General features: G+C 43.0%; 1 protein-coding gene across 1 annotated transcript; it reads right to left on the reverse strand.

Annotated features, from left to right (window-relative positions):
* Positions 1 to 823: 823 nt before the first annotated feature.
* On the reverse strand, positions 824 to 3,652 carry IL9 (interleukin 9). Its single transcript, XM_059173352.1, has 5 exons — positions 3,536 to 3,652; positions 3,383 to 3,421; positions 3,265 to 3,297; positions 1,959 to 2,090; positions 824 to 934 (listed from the first exon to the last, which is right to left on the reverse strand). The coding sequence occupies exons 1-5, from the start codon at positions 3,650 to 3,652 to the stop codon at positions 824 to 826; spliced, it is 432 nt and encodes a 143-aa protein (XP_059029335.1).
* Positions 3,653 to 12,295: the final 8,643 nt, after the last annotated feature.

Here is a 12,295-nt window from a genome sequence, read left to right on the forward strand (position 1 = left end):
CTCTGTCAAATACATAAATAAAATCTTAAAAAAAAAAAAAATGTAACGTCAGAGAGCGCTCCATATGCCAAGTCAACAACCTAGCCAAGTCAACAACCTAGTCCAAGGATCCCTTTGGGAGAGTCCCCGTTAGGTTCTGCACCCTGGCTGGGCACGCTGCCCGGCGTGTGGTGGGCACTTGTGGAAGGTCTTTGGGGATGAATAGGGGACTGTTGATCCCTGGGTTGCTCTAACTCAGAGAGTGTGTCCTGTGGGTCTCCCCCGGCTTAGTTTCAAACACTGCTGTCTTCTGTGTGTAGGTGCCCACATTTCTGGGTAGGCTTCTACCTCCTGGGCTTACCACATGTTCTCCCGTTTCAGGTACACAGGTGGTTTCTCAGTACCCTGAACTCTTCGGCAGTGCCCTGAGCCTCCCTCCCCCAGCACCCACAAGGAGGGTGCCCTGAGCCTCCCTGAGAACAGCCCTCAGACCAACCCCACACACCACTCCTAACTGTGACCTCTGTGTCCCCAGGCATGAGCAGTGGGTCTCCCAGTCTGCTCAGGACAAGGAATCCTGTTATTACAGGAGTCCTTGATCCATTCAGTCCCTTCACGGTATTTGTAGCTTTCTTTTTTTTCTGAGCAGCAAGGAGCAAATAAGCACCTGGAGACCAGATGGTGTTCTTTTTCTTCATATATATTTATTCCAAAATAAAATACAATTTAAAAAAGTTAATTACAACTGATTTTGATTTAGCATGGCTTTACTTGAGTTTTTAATGGCCCCAGATTAAAGGGGAGGCTTTTTCATTCAATAAATAGCATAAATAATATTTCATCTTCAGACTCTGCCTATCGCCCTTTGTTTCTGAAGAGTTTCCTGGAGACTCCGCAGAAACGTCAGCGTGTTGCCTGTTGTGGTTTGGTTACATGGCTGTTCACAGGAAAAAAACTGTGGGGAGAAAAGTTAGCGAAGACAGAGTGACTAGAACAGTGTGGACCAGGAATCACCCTGCTTAGAGTACTGAGGTGGGGTAGGGGTGCCGTGGGGCGGGGTATGCAGGCAGCAGAGGGCAAATACTCGGGAAGGTCCGGGGCTAGCATGTTGCATAGACAGTGCAGGTGGCTAACATTCTGCTACTGTTCCTGCGGTGTCACAGACACACACACACACACTCCCATCAAATGGTCCTAAATCTCCTCATTAGAGGAAAACTCAGGATTAGTTGAGTTTTAATGTTTTATTTTCCTTTTTGGTTGTCCTTCCAAGGTCATGGCTAAGAGTGGGACTTGGGGTCAGATAGACCAGACTTCCAATCTCAACTCTGCCCCTCATTAAGTATCTAGCCTTAGGCAAATTGGTTAAGCTCACTGAGCATCTGTTTCTCTGTTTCCTCCTCCCATAAAGTGAGGGTGATAAATGATCATTGAAACAACTGTCATTGAAATGGTATTGCAATGAAACAGTAAATATTAAGCATTTAGAACTCCAGTGCTGTTGATGGTAAGTAGCTCAGTAAGTAGTTGAAGGAAGGACTCTCAGCCTTCTGGGGACAGTTGTGGAGATGGTAAATCCCAAGGAGTTCCACCCAACTTTCCCTCCAGGGACCAGGGCATATGCTGAAGAAGAGAAGGTGCCCTAGTGTAACTTAGCTAGCATCCTTTGAGACACAGCTCTGATCCCCCAGATTTCAGCTTCTAACTACAATCAGGACAAATGCTTTCGCCATTCAAGAGAAGTGAATGGCAACATGGATGTGAGTGTTTTTTAAAACTAGAGGGAATAATGGACTATCTAGGGCAGATCTCACTTTACTTTTGTCAGTCTAGGTAAATTTTTAGAGTTCTCTTACTGACCTTGAGCTACCAATTCCAAGTTCATCATCCCTTTTCCTTTTTTCATTTCGATAGAGTTGTCATTGACCCTTACATAAACACAACTAAGCAGAGCATATCACAGATAAAAACAAAGTCACCTGGCACTTGTTTTTCTTTAGGTCTTGGACTGTTCTTTTTACTCGATTGAAAATCAGGGGGTATCTTGTTCCCACAGTGGAGTTGGTCATCTGGGACAGACCTTCCTGGAAGCACAGTGTGGTGCAGCTGTCCTGGTAAATAAAAAGAATTGATTCAAAGAAACCTTCCAAAGACTACGTTGAGAAGAATCACAAAGAGAATGCCTTCAGATGCTATTTTAACTTAACCGACGTAACCTAAACTGGTATTGTATTTAGACCGGTCCCTTCCTAGTCTAGGAAATGATCAGCATTTCGAGGTGAGACCATTTTTCCTCAGTGACCCTCCTTGGAGATTTCCAGTTGGTTCCATCCAAGGAACACAAAGCCTATGGATGCTGGGAAACTAGTTCTAGTCTCCTTAGCCCCTGATGTTCCTCTGCTGTATGTCTTGTAATAGTAAGGTCCAAAGTAGAGAGAGAGGAAAAGCTTTCTCATACCAGTCTGATGGGATGTGCCAAATGAATAGAGCCGGTGTTTCATGCAAACTAAAATCATGGGCCATAAACTGAGAGTCTGGCCTGGACTATAGATGCATGGTCCATCCTCAGAAGGCACCCTACACTCATCTCCTTGAAGGGATGCCCCCTGATGGGCTGTGATATCTGACCCCAGCTAAAGTGAGAAGCTCAGATTCTCCCAGGGTTTGCCTCCTTCCTCACCTAAACCAGAAAGTTTCTGCCACTCTTCCTCTTTGCCTACATGGGGAATAAATGACCCTCCGGAACCCTTTTTTTCACCTTCCCTCTGCCTTAGAAACCCTAACCTCCCAGCATTCAAACTGCAACAGCCACCCTACATCAGCCGAAAAGACAGATAGGAAGGGAGGAAAGGGGAGAGAAGGTCTAGCACCTGGATAGTTCATGCAAGAGGAAAGAAAAAAGAATTACTTTTACTTACTCATTTTGCAACTCTAGAGTTTTAGGGAATAAATCAGTAAGCAATATGATATAAGCTATATTCTGATATTCTCAGCTCTGGTGTCATTTATCTGTGCACATGGCCACTAATCTAAAAAGACATACAAGATTTTTTTTAAAGGATTGAAGAGTGTTCAGTCCTTCTGAAAGGGCATAAAGCTGACTAGATACAAAGTGATGTAGATGGTATAGAATTTCAGGAGGCTGCTTTTAAAAGGAAACACTGAGCCATAACAATAACAATCGAGTAACATCTTCTTACTTAAAAGATCAAATAGAGCAATTCATTTTTACTTGAAACTTTTAAAGAATACAAGGTCGAGATTATGTTGTTTTACTATACTTACAGAAGGAATAGTCAGACACAAACAATCGGTCACCTGCAAAAGAAAAATTCCAGAGTGAGGATGCCCGACGCAAGCATGGCAGTAAGTTTGCAAAGTTCTTAAAAGAGCATTGACTCACATTGGCGCGGCTGCAGTTGCATTTTGAAGCTGGATGTTCCTAAAGTAAGTAGAAAAACAAGAACCCATAATGGGGGGTGAGTTTTTCATTCTTACGTTTCACCTAAGTTTTCAATAGCTGCCTTTCCGGTGGGCACCCTGCTCTGCTGTTTACCTGCAGTTTGTCAATGAGGTGTGTGACATCCCTGATTCCTATGAAGGTCGGACAACTCTTGCTGGTCACGGAGCAGAGGAGCAGGGCAGAGGTAAGGACCACCACGGGCAGGAGCATCTTGACACGGAGGTGCAAGCTGGCTTGCAGATGCCTTGAGATGAAGTCGTATTTAAAGCTCCCCTGCAAACCTGGGAAAACCCTGACATCAAACTGATACTAGGTGCCCACTTTTTCTATGTAAGATTGGGTCACTTGACATTGAAAATATACTGTATATGTTGAATTGAGTCACTTGGCAAAGACTATGTGACATTGTGCTGGGAAATGTCATTCTCCAGAAAAGATGCTTTTCAAAAGTTGGGTACCGAGATGCTGAAGGAAAAGTTAAAGATCTTAAAACCATAATTTTTTTTTTAAGACAGATGCTCTAGTTGTGAGAGTTAGAATATTTTCCATGAACACCCAGGTCTGTATTTTCCCCTTTTTACTTTATTGGAAATGCTGATCCACTAGCCAGTCATGGGTGTTCTAATGAAGGGCCAGGAGGGGGTGGGGAATGAGAAATTATGCCTGTGAGCTGCTCTGTCAGGATTTTGCAAGCTTACGCTGGTGAACCCACTGCAACCTTAACCTTACTGTACTTTATCCTCAAATCATAACAGTGTTTTTCATGCCTCAGGCCAGATTCTCTATCTTATACAAATGCACCTTTGGGCAAGTATTCCTTTAAATGGGTGCCTGAAGGAGGAACTCTTTAACTGTACCACCAAGAATGTAGCAACAGCGTTTGTTAAAATTGGCCTTGAGGATTCCTTAGTGTCTTTAGGGAAATTATGTAACCCTGCACAGCATCCAGTCAACACTCAGTGCTTGAAATAGGATAACAGCTAGCATTTATTGAGCATGTACTACATACTAGACACCATTTTAAGCACCTGATGGGAATTAAGCCATGTATGACATATAGACACCAAATTAGGTGGATACTAATTTGTCATCCCCATTTTTTATCTATTATTTTTTTAAAATACTTATTTATTTATTTTAGAGAGAGAGAGAGAGAAAGGGGAGGCTCAGAGGGAGAGAGAATCTCCAGCAGGCTCCCTGCTGAGTGCAGAGCCTGAGACGAGGCTCAATCTCACTGCCCCAAGATCATGACCTGAGCCCATTTTTTATTTTTTAATAAATAATCTTGTATCTTAGCTTCCTGCCTCTTTGATGAGGCTGTTTTTTTCCACTATGAGACAGAAAGTTGTCTCACTGTTGCTCTATGAGATAAGTACTATGATTATCCCCATTGTTTTATAGGTGGGAAAGCTGAGGAACAGAGATGTATATGTGTCTAGTTCAGCCTTGTATCCTCAGCCCCCAGGCAGGCACCTGTGGAAATGCGGTCTATCACTAAATGCTTGTTAAATCAAAACATAAATGAGAAAAGCAGTTTTTGAAATAGTAAGAAACATACACAAAAACTATGATTTTATGAGGTTTCAAAGCTAGTTTCAGGGACAGGCATTTGGGGGTGTGTGGGCTTAACAAAGTGTGTCTTTCTCAGACTAGAGGCTGCAAAAGTGGGGATTCTTTTCCTTGGAGCCACACTAGTAAGTGGGACAAATCCATACGATTTAGTCACCAGCCCTGTAAGAGTGTGTGGTAATATTGTTGTTGCTGTTCATGCCATCCCTTAGGAGCCGTGACGGACTATGGGGAAAGGAGGTCTCTTGAGAGCAAACAAGGGGAAAACTGGCTTTTTGCTAACTTCCCCAAATCCTCCTGCAGTTCCACACTTGTCCTCTGCAGGCACTAAGGAGAAATTACAGAGGCCTACCAGCCTATGGCAAACTCTTTGATTACAGAGTATTGATCTCTACAGAGTACTGATCTCCTTTTCTTGCTGATAGAATCCTCACTATTTCGGGGTGGCAATGGGCCTGACCAAACACCCACATTTTTAGTCCCTCTACTGCGCTGCTGCAAGGGGCCACATGACATGTTCTGATCAATGCAATGCCTCTAGAATTCACTAGCTTTTCTGGTGAACAGGAGGCTAAAGTTGCTGAGACCTGCCCTTACCTAACCCTTATTGCAATTCAAGTGTGGATATGATAACAAGAGCTTCTGAGGCCATCTTATAACCATGCAGGAATGGACAAGAGAATTGTAACAATAGCAACATGAACACTTTACAGAAGTAGAAGTAATCATTTAAAAAACTGAGAAAAATAAAATCATGAGAGCAACAATAGAAGGTAACAATGAGAATACAATAGTGCTAGTAAATTCCAGCTAGAGATCACTGCCTACAGAAGACCCTGCCTCTTGAAGCTTAGTAAAAATGGAAATCTCTTCTAAAAATGGAAATCGGCACCTGCCAGAGAAATGTCAAAGATATGCCAGCATCAGATCAAATGTTTCTTTTTCTAACATCATTAGAAGATGTAAAAGAGACTTGAAAAGGCAATCACCTTCCCACTGTGTAGATCAGTACTATTTAATGCCATGTATGTAAGGCGTGGAGATCCTTTCTCATCGCCTCAGATGTGCCTTCCACACTGAGGAAAACACCATACTGCCCCCTTACTGGATAGATGGAGGCTAGATCCAGAAAGAAAACTGGGCTGCCCAGTTACCAGCGGGGTAATAGGAGAGTGTAGTGGTTAACACCTGTGACCTTGCAATCAGACTGCCTGGGTTCCAATGTTACTTCTATCACTTGCTGGCCATAAGGATATGGGCGAGTTGCTTGGCCTCTCATCCTTCTATTTCCTGACTGTAAAACAAGGACGTGGATGTGGATGATGGGAAGGGGAATGGGAGTGCAGTTTTCATGTAAGGCCTACCTCAGAAGAGTCTTGTAAAGATTCAAAGAAATGTTTCATCAGTAGACATCATCTATGATCTTCCCCTCCTGGGAAATGTTGAGCTAGGAGTTGGTGGCCTGAGGGTCTCTCTTCCCATTCCCCTTCCTGTTATTCAGTTCAGGGCTCTGTACAGAAGGGAGGGCAGGGGAAGCTCTGGAATCATGGGCTGCCATCTTCTCTGAAGTGCTGGATACCCATCATCTTCTGCAGTGGGCTGTAGAGTGAGCTTCCTGGTCCCATGAGCCAAAGGTCTTCTCTTGGTGTAGCCTGGTACCTACCATCAGCGTTATCTCAAGTAGGTCCCGGTTTATGTGAAGAGCCCTACATATTGAAGTCAGGAGAAAAGTGGGTGAACTAACATTCCATTTTCTCTGGGTCAAATACTGGCCTGAAAAACTGGCCTTGGGTCACCTACCCTTGTATCTACCCCCAAGTACTGTTGCAGGGAAATGTCATCATTGGACACTGGTGCTCCTTGGGCTGGTTACTTAGCCTTTCCACATATCCATGTACCACTGACACTCACCTGCACTGGAATCTGGGGCAGATTACTCAGCCCCACCTCATAGAAGGATAGGGGTATCAATTTGGTATGCTTCCTCAAAAGGGAACCACATTTCCTCTTGGAAATGTGATCTGGTCTGGTCCAGACTATGCTCATATTCTGCTCTTCCCCTTAGCTCCCACCTGATAGTCATATTGGTTGCTTTCTATTTCCAGCCTCCAGGCCTTTGTTCTTGCTAAGCTTTCCTGGAATGTTCTTCCTCAGCTCTTCCATGTATGGCTTGTTCTCATCCCTCAGGCTTCAGCTCAAGTGCCACTTCCTCCATGTGGCCCTCCATGACCACAGCAGTCATTGCAATCTGCACAATCCTGTCTTGTATCTGTTCCTCCAAGTGGGATTAAGTTCCATGAGAAGGGTATGATGCTAGACTCTGGTTCATTACTGTATTCCCAGGGCGTGGTCTATTCTAAGTACTCAGGAATTGCTGGTTAAGTGAATGAGTAATGAATAACGTTAATTTTGTAAAACTGTATTTAATGTATATTATTTATGAAATGACGAAGACATGTTCCCAGTGGATCATTAACAAAGAACAGATATAACATTCATGAATTTGAGCAAGGGAAGCATTTGAAGAGTGAGTAAGCAATCAACAAAATACAGCCTCCTGCAGGGCAGTCCCTTCAGAACTTTGGAGAGCTTTTCAATTTCTTCTCCCTTCCAGTTCTCATAGTCACTACATGAAGAAGGCATGCCAGGTGTGGGAACTCTGACTCCATAGAGGAAGAAACGGGGTGGGGGGGGAAGAGAAAGAAAGTTAGGTGACTATTCCTTATAGCTTTTTTCTATCCTCCCAACCACTCAGTTATAGAAATGAAAAGAATTAAGAATATTTGAATAGCAACTCTGCAGTTTAAAACACCATTACAACAGCAGATGTTTATCTAGCGAAGTCTACAGCTTTTGAGGTTTAGCTTTTAGGATTTATTGTGATACCAGAATGTTAGTAAGCAAATGATCTCCTACAGAGGAAATACACCAAGCTCAGAAATTAATTACTCACCTGTTTTAAATATCAAGAAGATTTGAGAGTGGGATGCTTACCAAGATGTAGTGTAGATAACATATTTTACAATAATGAGAAAAGAAAATACTCAACCAATTATTTTGTTTCAAAGATAAAGTTTGACATTTTTGTGATTAAACACCCATGTGTCATGGATTATTGCTCTAGGAATAAAACAACGTGGTTATTTGTTCTAGGAAGCCCCAGCATGAAATGACACACACAAAAGACACAGAATTTCTAAGTAAAACCCATTCTGCCTTTTCTTTTAAATAGCCAAGAGATAGCTAGTTATGAGAATCCTCAAGCACGAATTTCTTAACCAAATAGTTACTTCTAAGTCATTGTTTCCCAACCAACTGTGACGGGCAAACCCCACTGGATGCTGTTATCCCTGAAGAGGATTCTCCCCCAGGGAGGGTGATTTCTAGGTGGTGCTCTGGACCTCTCCCCTCACATTGCTCCAAAGCACATTCCGGGTCCCGTGGACTCGGGGCCCACAGCTCCGAGTTTAGCTTCCAAGCAATTTCCAGAGCTCCAAGATCTTGGCTCCATTCCTCTCTTTTTGGCTTCTGCTCCTTCTCACTATCAGTGAATAATACTCTAGGCCATCCTTGTAAATGCATTCTTTACATTTTCCCATTGACACAGCCCATTATTAGCAGAAACCTGCCCCCGTGTTTCTTGGAGAATGTGGGACCCACCTTCCCCTTGCAGCAGACAGTTTCTTGGTGTACATCTAATTAAAAAGGGATGAGAACTTCTGTTTTGGGTTACATTGAGGAAGGCACTAGAATTTGCTGAACCCTTACTATGTGCAAGGTAATATATGAAACAATTTATATATATATTATGTCCCTTGGCCTTCTGCACAGTCTCTATTAGCCCCACTCCATAGATGCTGAAGCTCAGAGAGGCTAAGAGGGTTGCCTTAAACACACGGCTAGTGACTGGGTTTTTCTGATCCCAAAGCCTGTGATCTCGTCTGCTATGCCATTTATCAACCTCTGTTTCTGCTGACCCAACTATGTAGACTATATTTCAAGTCCATTGAGTGCAATCCATATATCAAAGTATGGCTTTGGGCCTAAAGGTAGACTGTAGATACAGCTGTATTGGTTGGAGCATCTCAGCTCCCATATGCACAAGACCAGTAAGATAATCCAGAAACATTATGCTCACAGTAGTGGAGGAAGTATAAAAGGAGTAAGACCAATTCTCAGTGTCATCTCCAGCCTCTGTTTGCATCATTTCTGCCAACATCTCAGTGCCAAAGCAAGCCATCAAACCGATTGATGAGCAAAGCAGGTCACCTTGCCCATGGTGAGCACACACTGAACAATTACATGGCAAAGAATTTGGCTATGCAATCTAACACAATGGATGTCTTAATGTTTATATCTTTATCTTATATACCCACCAACTACTGAACCCTCCTCCTATTAGTTGGAATGATTTTCCATTGATTCTCTTTTTTTTTTTTTTCTTAAGTGTATGTTTTCATTGAAAATAATGATCCTCTTTAAACTTTTTTTGTAAACATCCCGTTAGTAAATATTATGAACTTTGTAGACTATGTGGTCTCTGTTTGCAGCTATTGAACTCTTTGGTTGTAACTGGAAAGTAGCTATAGACCTAATGTAAATCGGTGTGTACGGTTTTGTCCCAATAAATCTTTATTTAAAAGAAAAATAGGCAAAAAACAAACCAAAACCAAACCAAAACAAAACAGGCAGCCAGCCCTAGTTGGCTGATCCCTGATGCTGTAATCAATTCCTTTAGAATGCTGTCTTTTTTCTTTTTTTCCCCCTCCTCCCTTTCTTCCAACTGTCCTTCCTTCCTTCCCTTTTTTTCTTTGTAATAACAAGCATTGTTGACATTTTCTTCATTTTACTGGGAATACTTTCAATATTTTTCATTTAAGTATCATGTTTGCTATTGATTTCATATTAGGGAATAGTTTTGCATTTCTAGTTGCTATTGATTTCATATTAGGGAATAGTTTTGCATATTAGAAATGATAGCTGAATTTTATCAAATATCTTTTTAGTTCCTGTCAGGATCATGAATTTTATCTGTTTGGTAATTCATGTGATGAATTATTTTAATAGATTATCAAATGTTGAGCCATCCTTACATTCTTGGAATAAATTCTATTTGGTCTTACTCTATCACCATTAAAAAAAAAAAAAAAAGGCTGCGTTCAATTTGCTATTCCTTTCTTTTGAATTTTTATCTTCAGTGCTCACTGGGAGGTCTTTTTAGACTCGGTCACTCAACCAAACATAGGGCCAACTAAGCATTCAGACTCATAAGACCATCTTGGGTTACACTCCATATGTGTTTCCTCAGAAGAGTAGATGAAGCACAGTTTGCCAGGATGACAGCACGAGGTGTTCCTCTCAGCAGGAGTGGTCCATATAGTCATCCAGGCGCTATTCCTTTACGTCTCTAGATGAGATGGATCAGGTGTGACGCAAACTCCCATTTGAAGGAGATGGGCATGATCCTGGCTTAAAACCCTTATGTCCCAATTGTTGTCAATATCTCTTGGGAGAGCTCCATAGTTGTAGCTTCTAAGGCCCCTGAACTTGGGAGCCCGAGGCTGTGGTGTCCCCTTGAGGAATATAAGTTCATTTAGACTCCTCCCCGTCTAGATACATTTTGCCAATCAGGCCTAGTTGACGTTTTACCTTCATTTGGTTTTCAGGGGAACAAAGCTAAAAAAATTTAAGGCCAAATTCTCTTTTAGAAGTATCTGGTTAACACATTACCTACCTCATCTACATTTGCAAGTGAGTTCATTCTTAGTTATCCCTTTTTTAAGGGTCTTGGCCAGGGTTACTCTATCCTTCTAATGTGAATTAGGAGTTTTCCATCTTTTTCTGCACTTTGGAAGAGCATAAATAGTATGAGAATATTTTTTGTGCCATTATTCCTCTGTGAAGAGCAAGGGATTTTTCTTGCTCATCTCCACAAACCCAGTAACAAAGCAGAGCTTGGGGCACAGCAATTACAACAGCACCTGGAATATTTCCTGGCCTTTCTGTGGTACCCAGAAAGGAGTCCATATGGCATTGTTCTGGGTACTCATTGTAACTTAAAGGGAAACTTCCACAATCTTCAAAGTTCTTGATGTACTGCAGATGAAGGAGGAAGATGTCTTTAAATTCCTTGCAGCAGAAACCACTTAGGTGGCACCAACCTTGACTTCCAAATGGAATAGTACATTTGCAAAAGGAAGTGATGGCATCTATGTCATAAATCTGAAAAGAACTGGGGAGAAGTTTCTGCTGGCAGCTTGTGCCATGGTTGCCACTGAAAACCTGACTGATGTCAGTGTCCTAGCACCTCCAGGAATGCTGACTGGAGGGCTGTCCTGAAGTTTGTTGCTGCCCCTGGAGCCACTCCTGTTGCTGGCCACTTTGCTTCCAGAACCTTCCCTCACCAGACCCAGGAGCCATGACTTCTGCTGCTTACTGGCCCCACGGCTCACCACCAGCCCCTCATGGAGGCCTCTTAGTTAATCTGCCTATCATCGCTCCGTGTAACACAGAATGTCCTCCGTGTTTTGTGGACACTGCCATTCCCTGCAGCAACAGGGGAGCTCTCTGTGAGTCTGAGGGGAAGGATGACGGCCCCGGGAAGTTCTGCGCATGTGCAGCACCATTTCCGACGAGCGGTGGCGAGAGGCCGTGCCTAACCTCTAGTTCTGGGAGATTGTTGAGAGGGACGAGCTTTGCGGCTGCTGAAAGGGATTGATCTGGGAGGAACCCCAAGGTGCCTGGACTGCTCCAGCTACCAAATTTACTGGTACTCACTCCGATGTGGCAGACTTGTCTGAGAGAGTGGGCGCCCTCATGCTTATTCAGCCCATCCCAGCAGAAGACTGCCGCCCTCCACCGCTACTGAGGACTGGACCGCAGCTAATGGGTAGGAACAATCACCTAATGGTCTTAAGCTGTTTTTCCAGACTCTTTTTTTTTTTTTAAATTTATTTATGTATTTATTTGAGAGATAACGAAAGTGAGCAAGCGGGCGCGAGAGAGCACACACACACACATGCACATGCTGGTGTGCACGTGAGTGTGGGTGGGGGGAGGGAAAGTGGGAGAGAATCCTAAGCAGGCTCCAAGCTCAGGGCAGCGCCCTGCACAGGGCTCAATTTCACCACCCTGAGAACATGCCTTGAACAGAAACCAAGAGTCATATGAACAACCAGTTTAGCCACCCAGGCATCCCTGTTTCTCCAGACTCTTAAGCAGAATATGGAAATAAGCTTGATGGAAAATAATGTTTCTTAAGAAAAAAAAATTTTTTTTTTCTAA

The sequence above is a fragment of the Mustela lutreola genome, chromosome 5 (assembly GCF_030435805.1).
Source record: "Mustela lutreola isolate mMusLut2 chromosome 5, mMusLut2.pri, whole genome shotgun sequence".
Classification (NCBI taxonomy): Eukaryota; Metazoa; Chordata; class Mammalia; order Carnivora; family Mustelidae; genus Mustela; species Mustela lutreola.

Excerpts from the sequence above, each read along its gene's own strand:
- IL9 (XM_059173352.1), bottom strand. The coding sequence starts at position 3,652 with ATGCTCCTGCCCGTGGTGGTCCTTACCTCTGCCCTGCTCCTCTGCTCC. Across the intron at positions 3,422-3,535 it reads ACCTCATTGACAAACTGCAG|GAACATCCAGCTTCAAAATG; the intron begins GTAAACAGCAGA and ends TACTTACTTTAG. Across the intron at positions 935-1,958 it reads TAAAGAAAAACAAGTGCCAG|TTTTTTTCCTGTGAACAGCC; the intron begins GTGACTTTGTTT and ends TTCTCCCCACAG.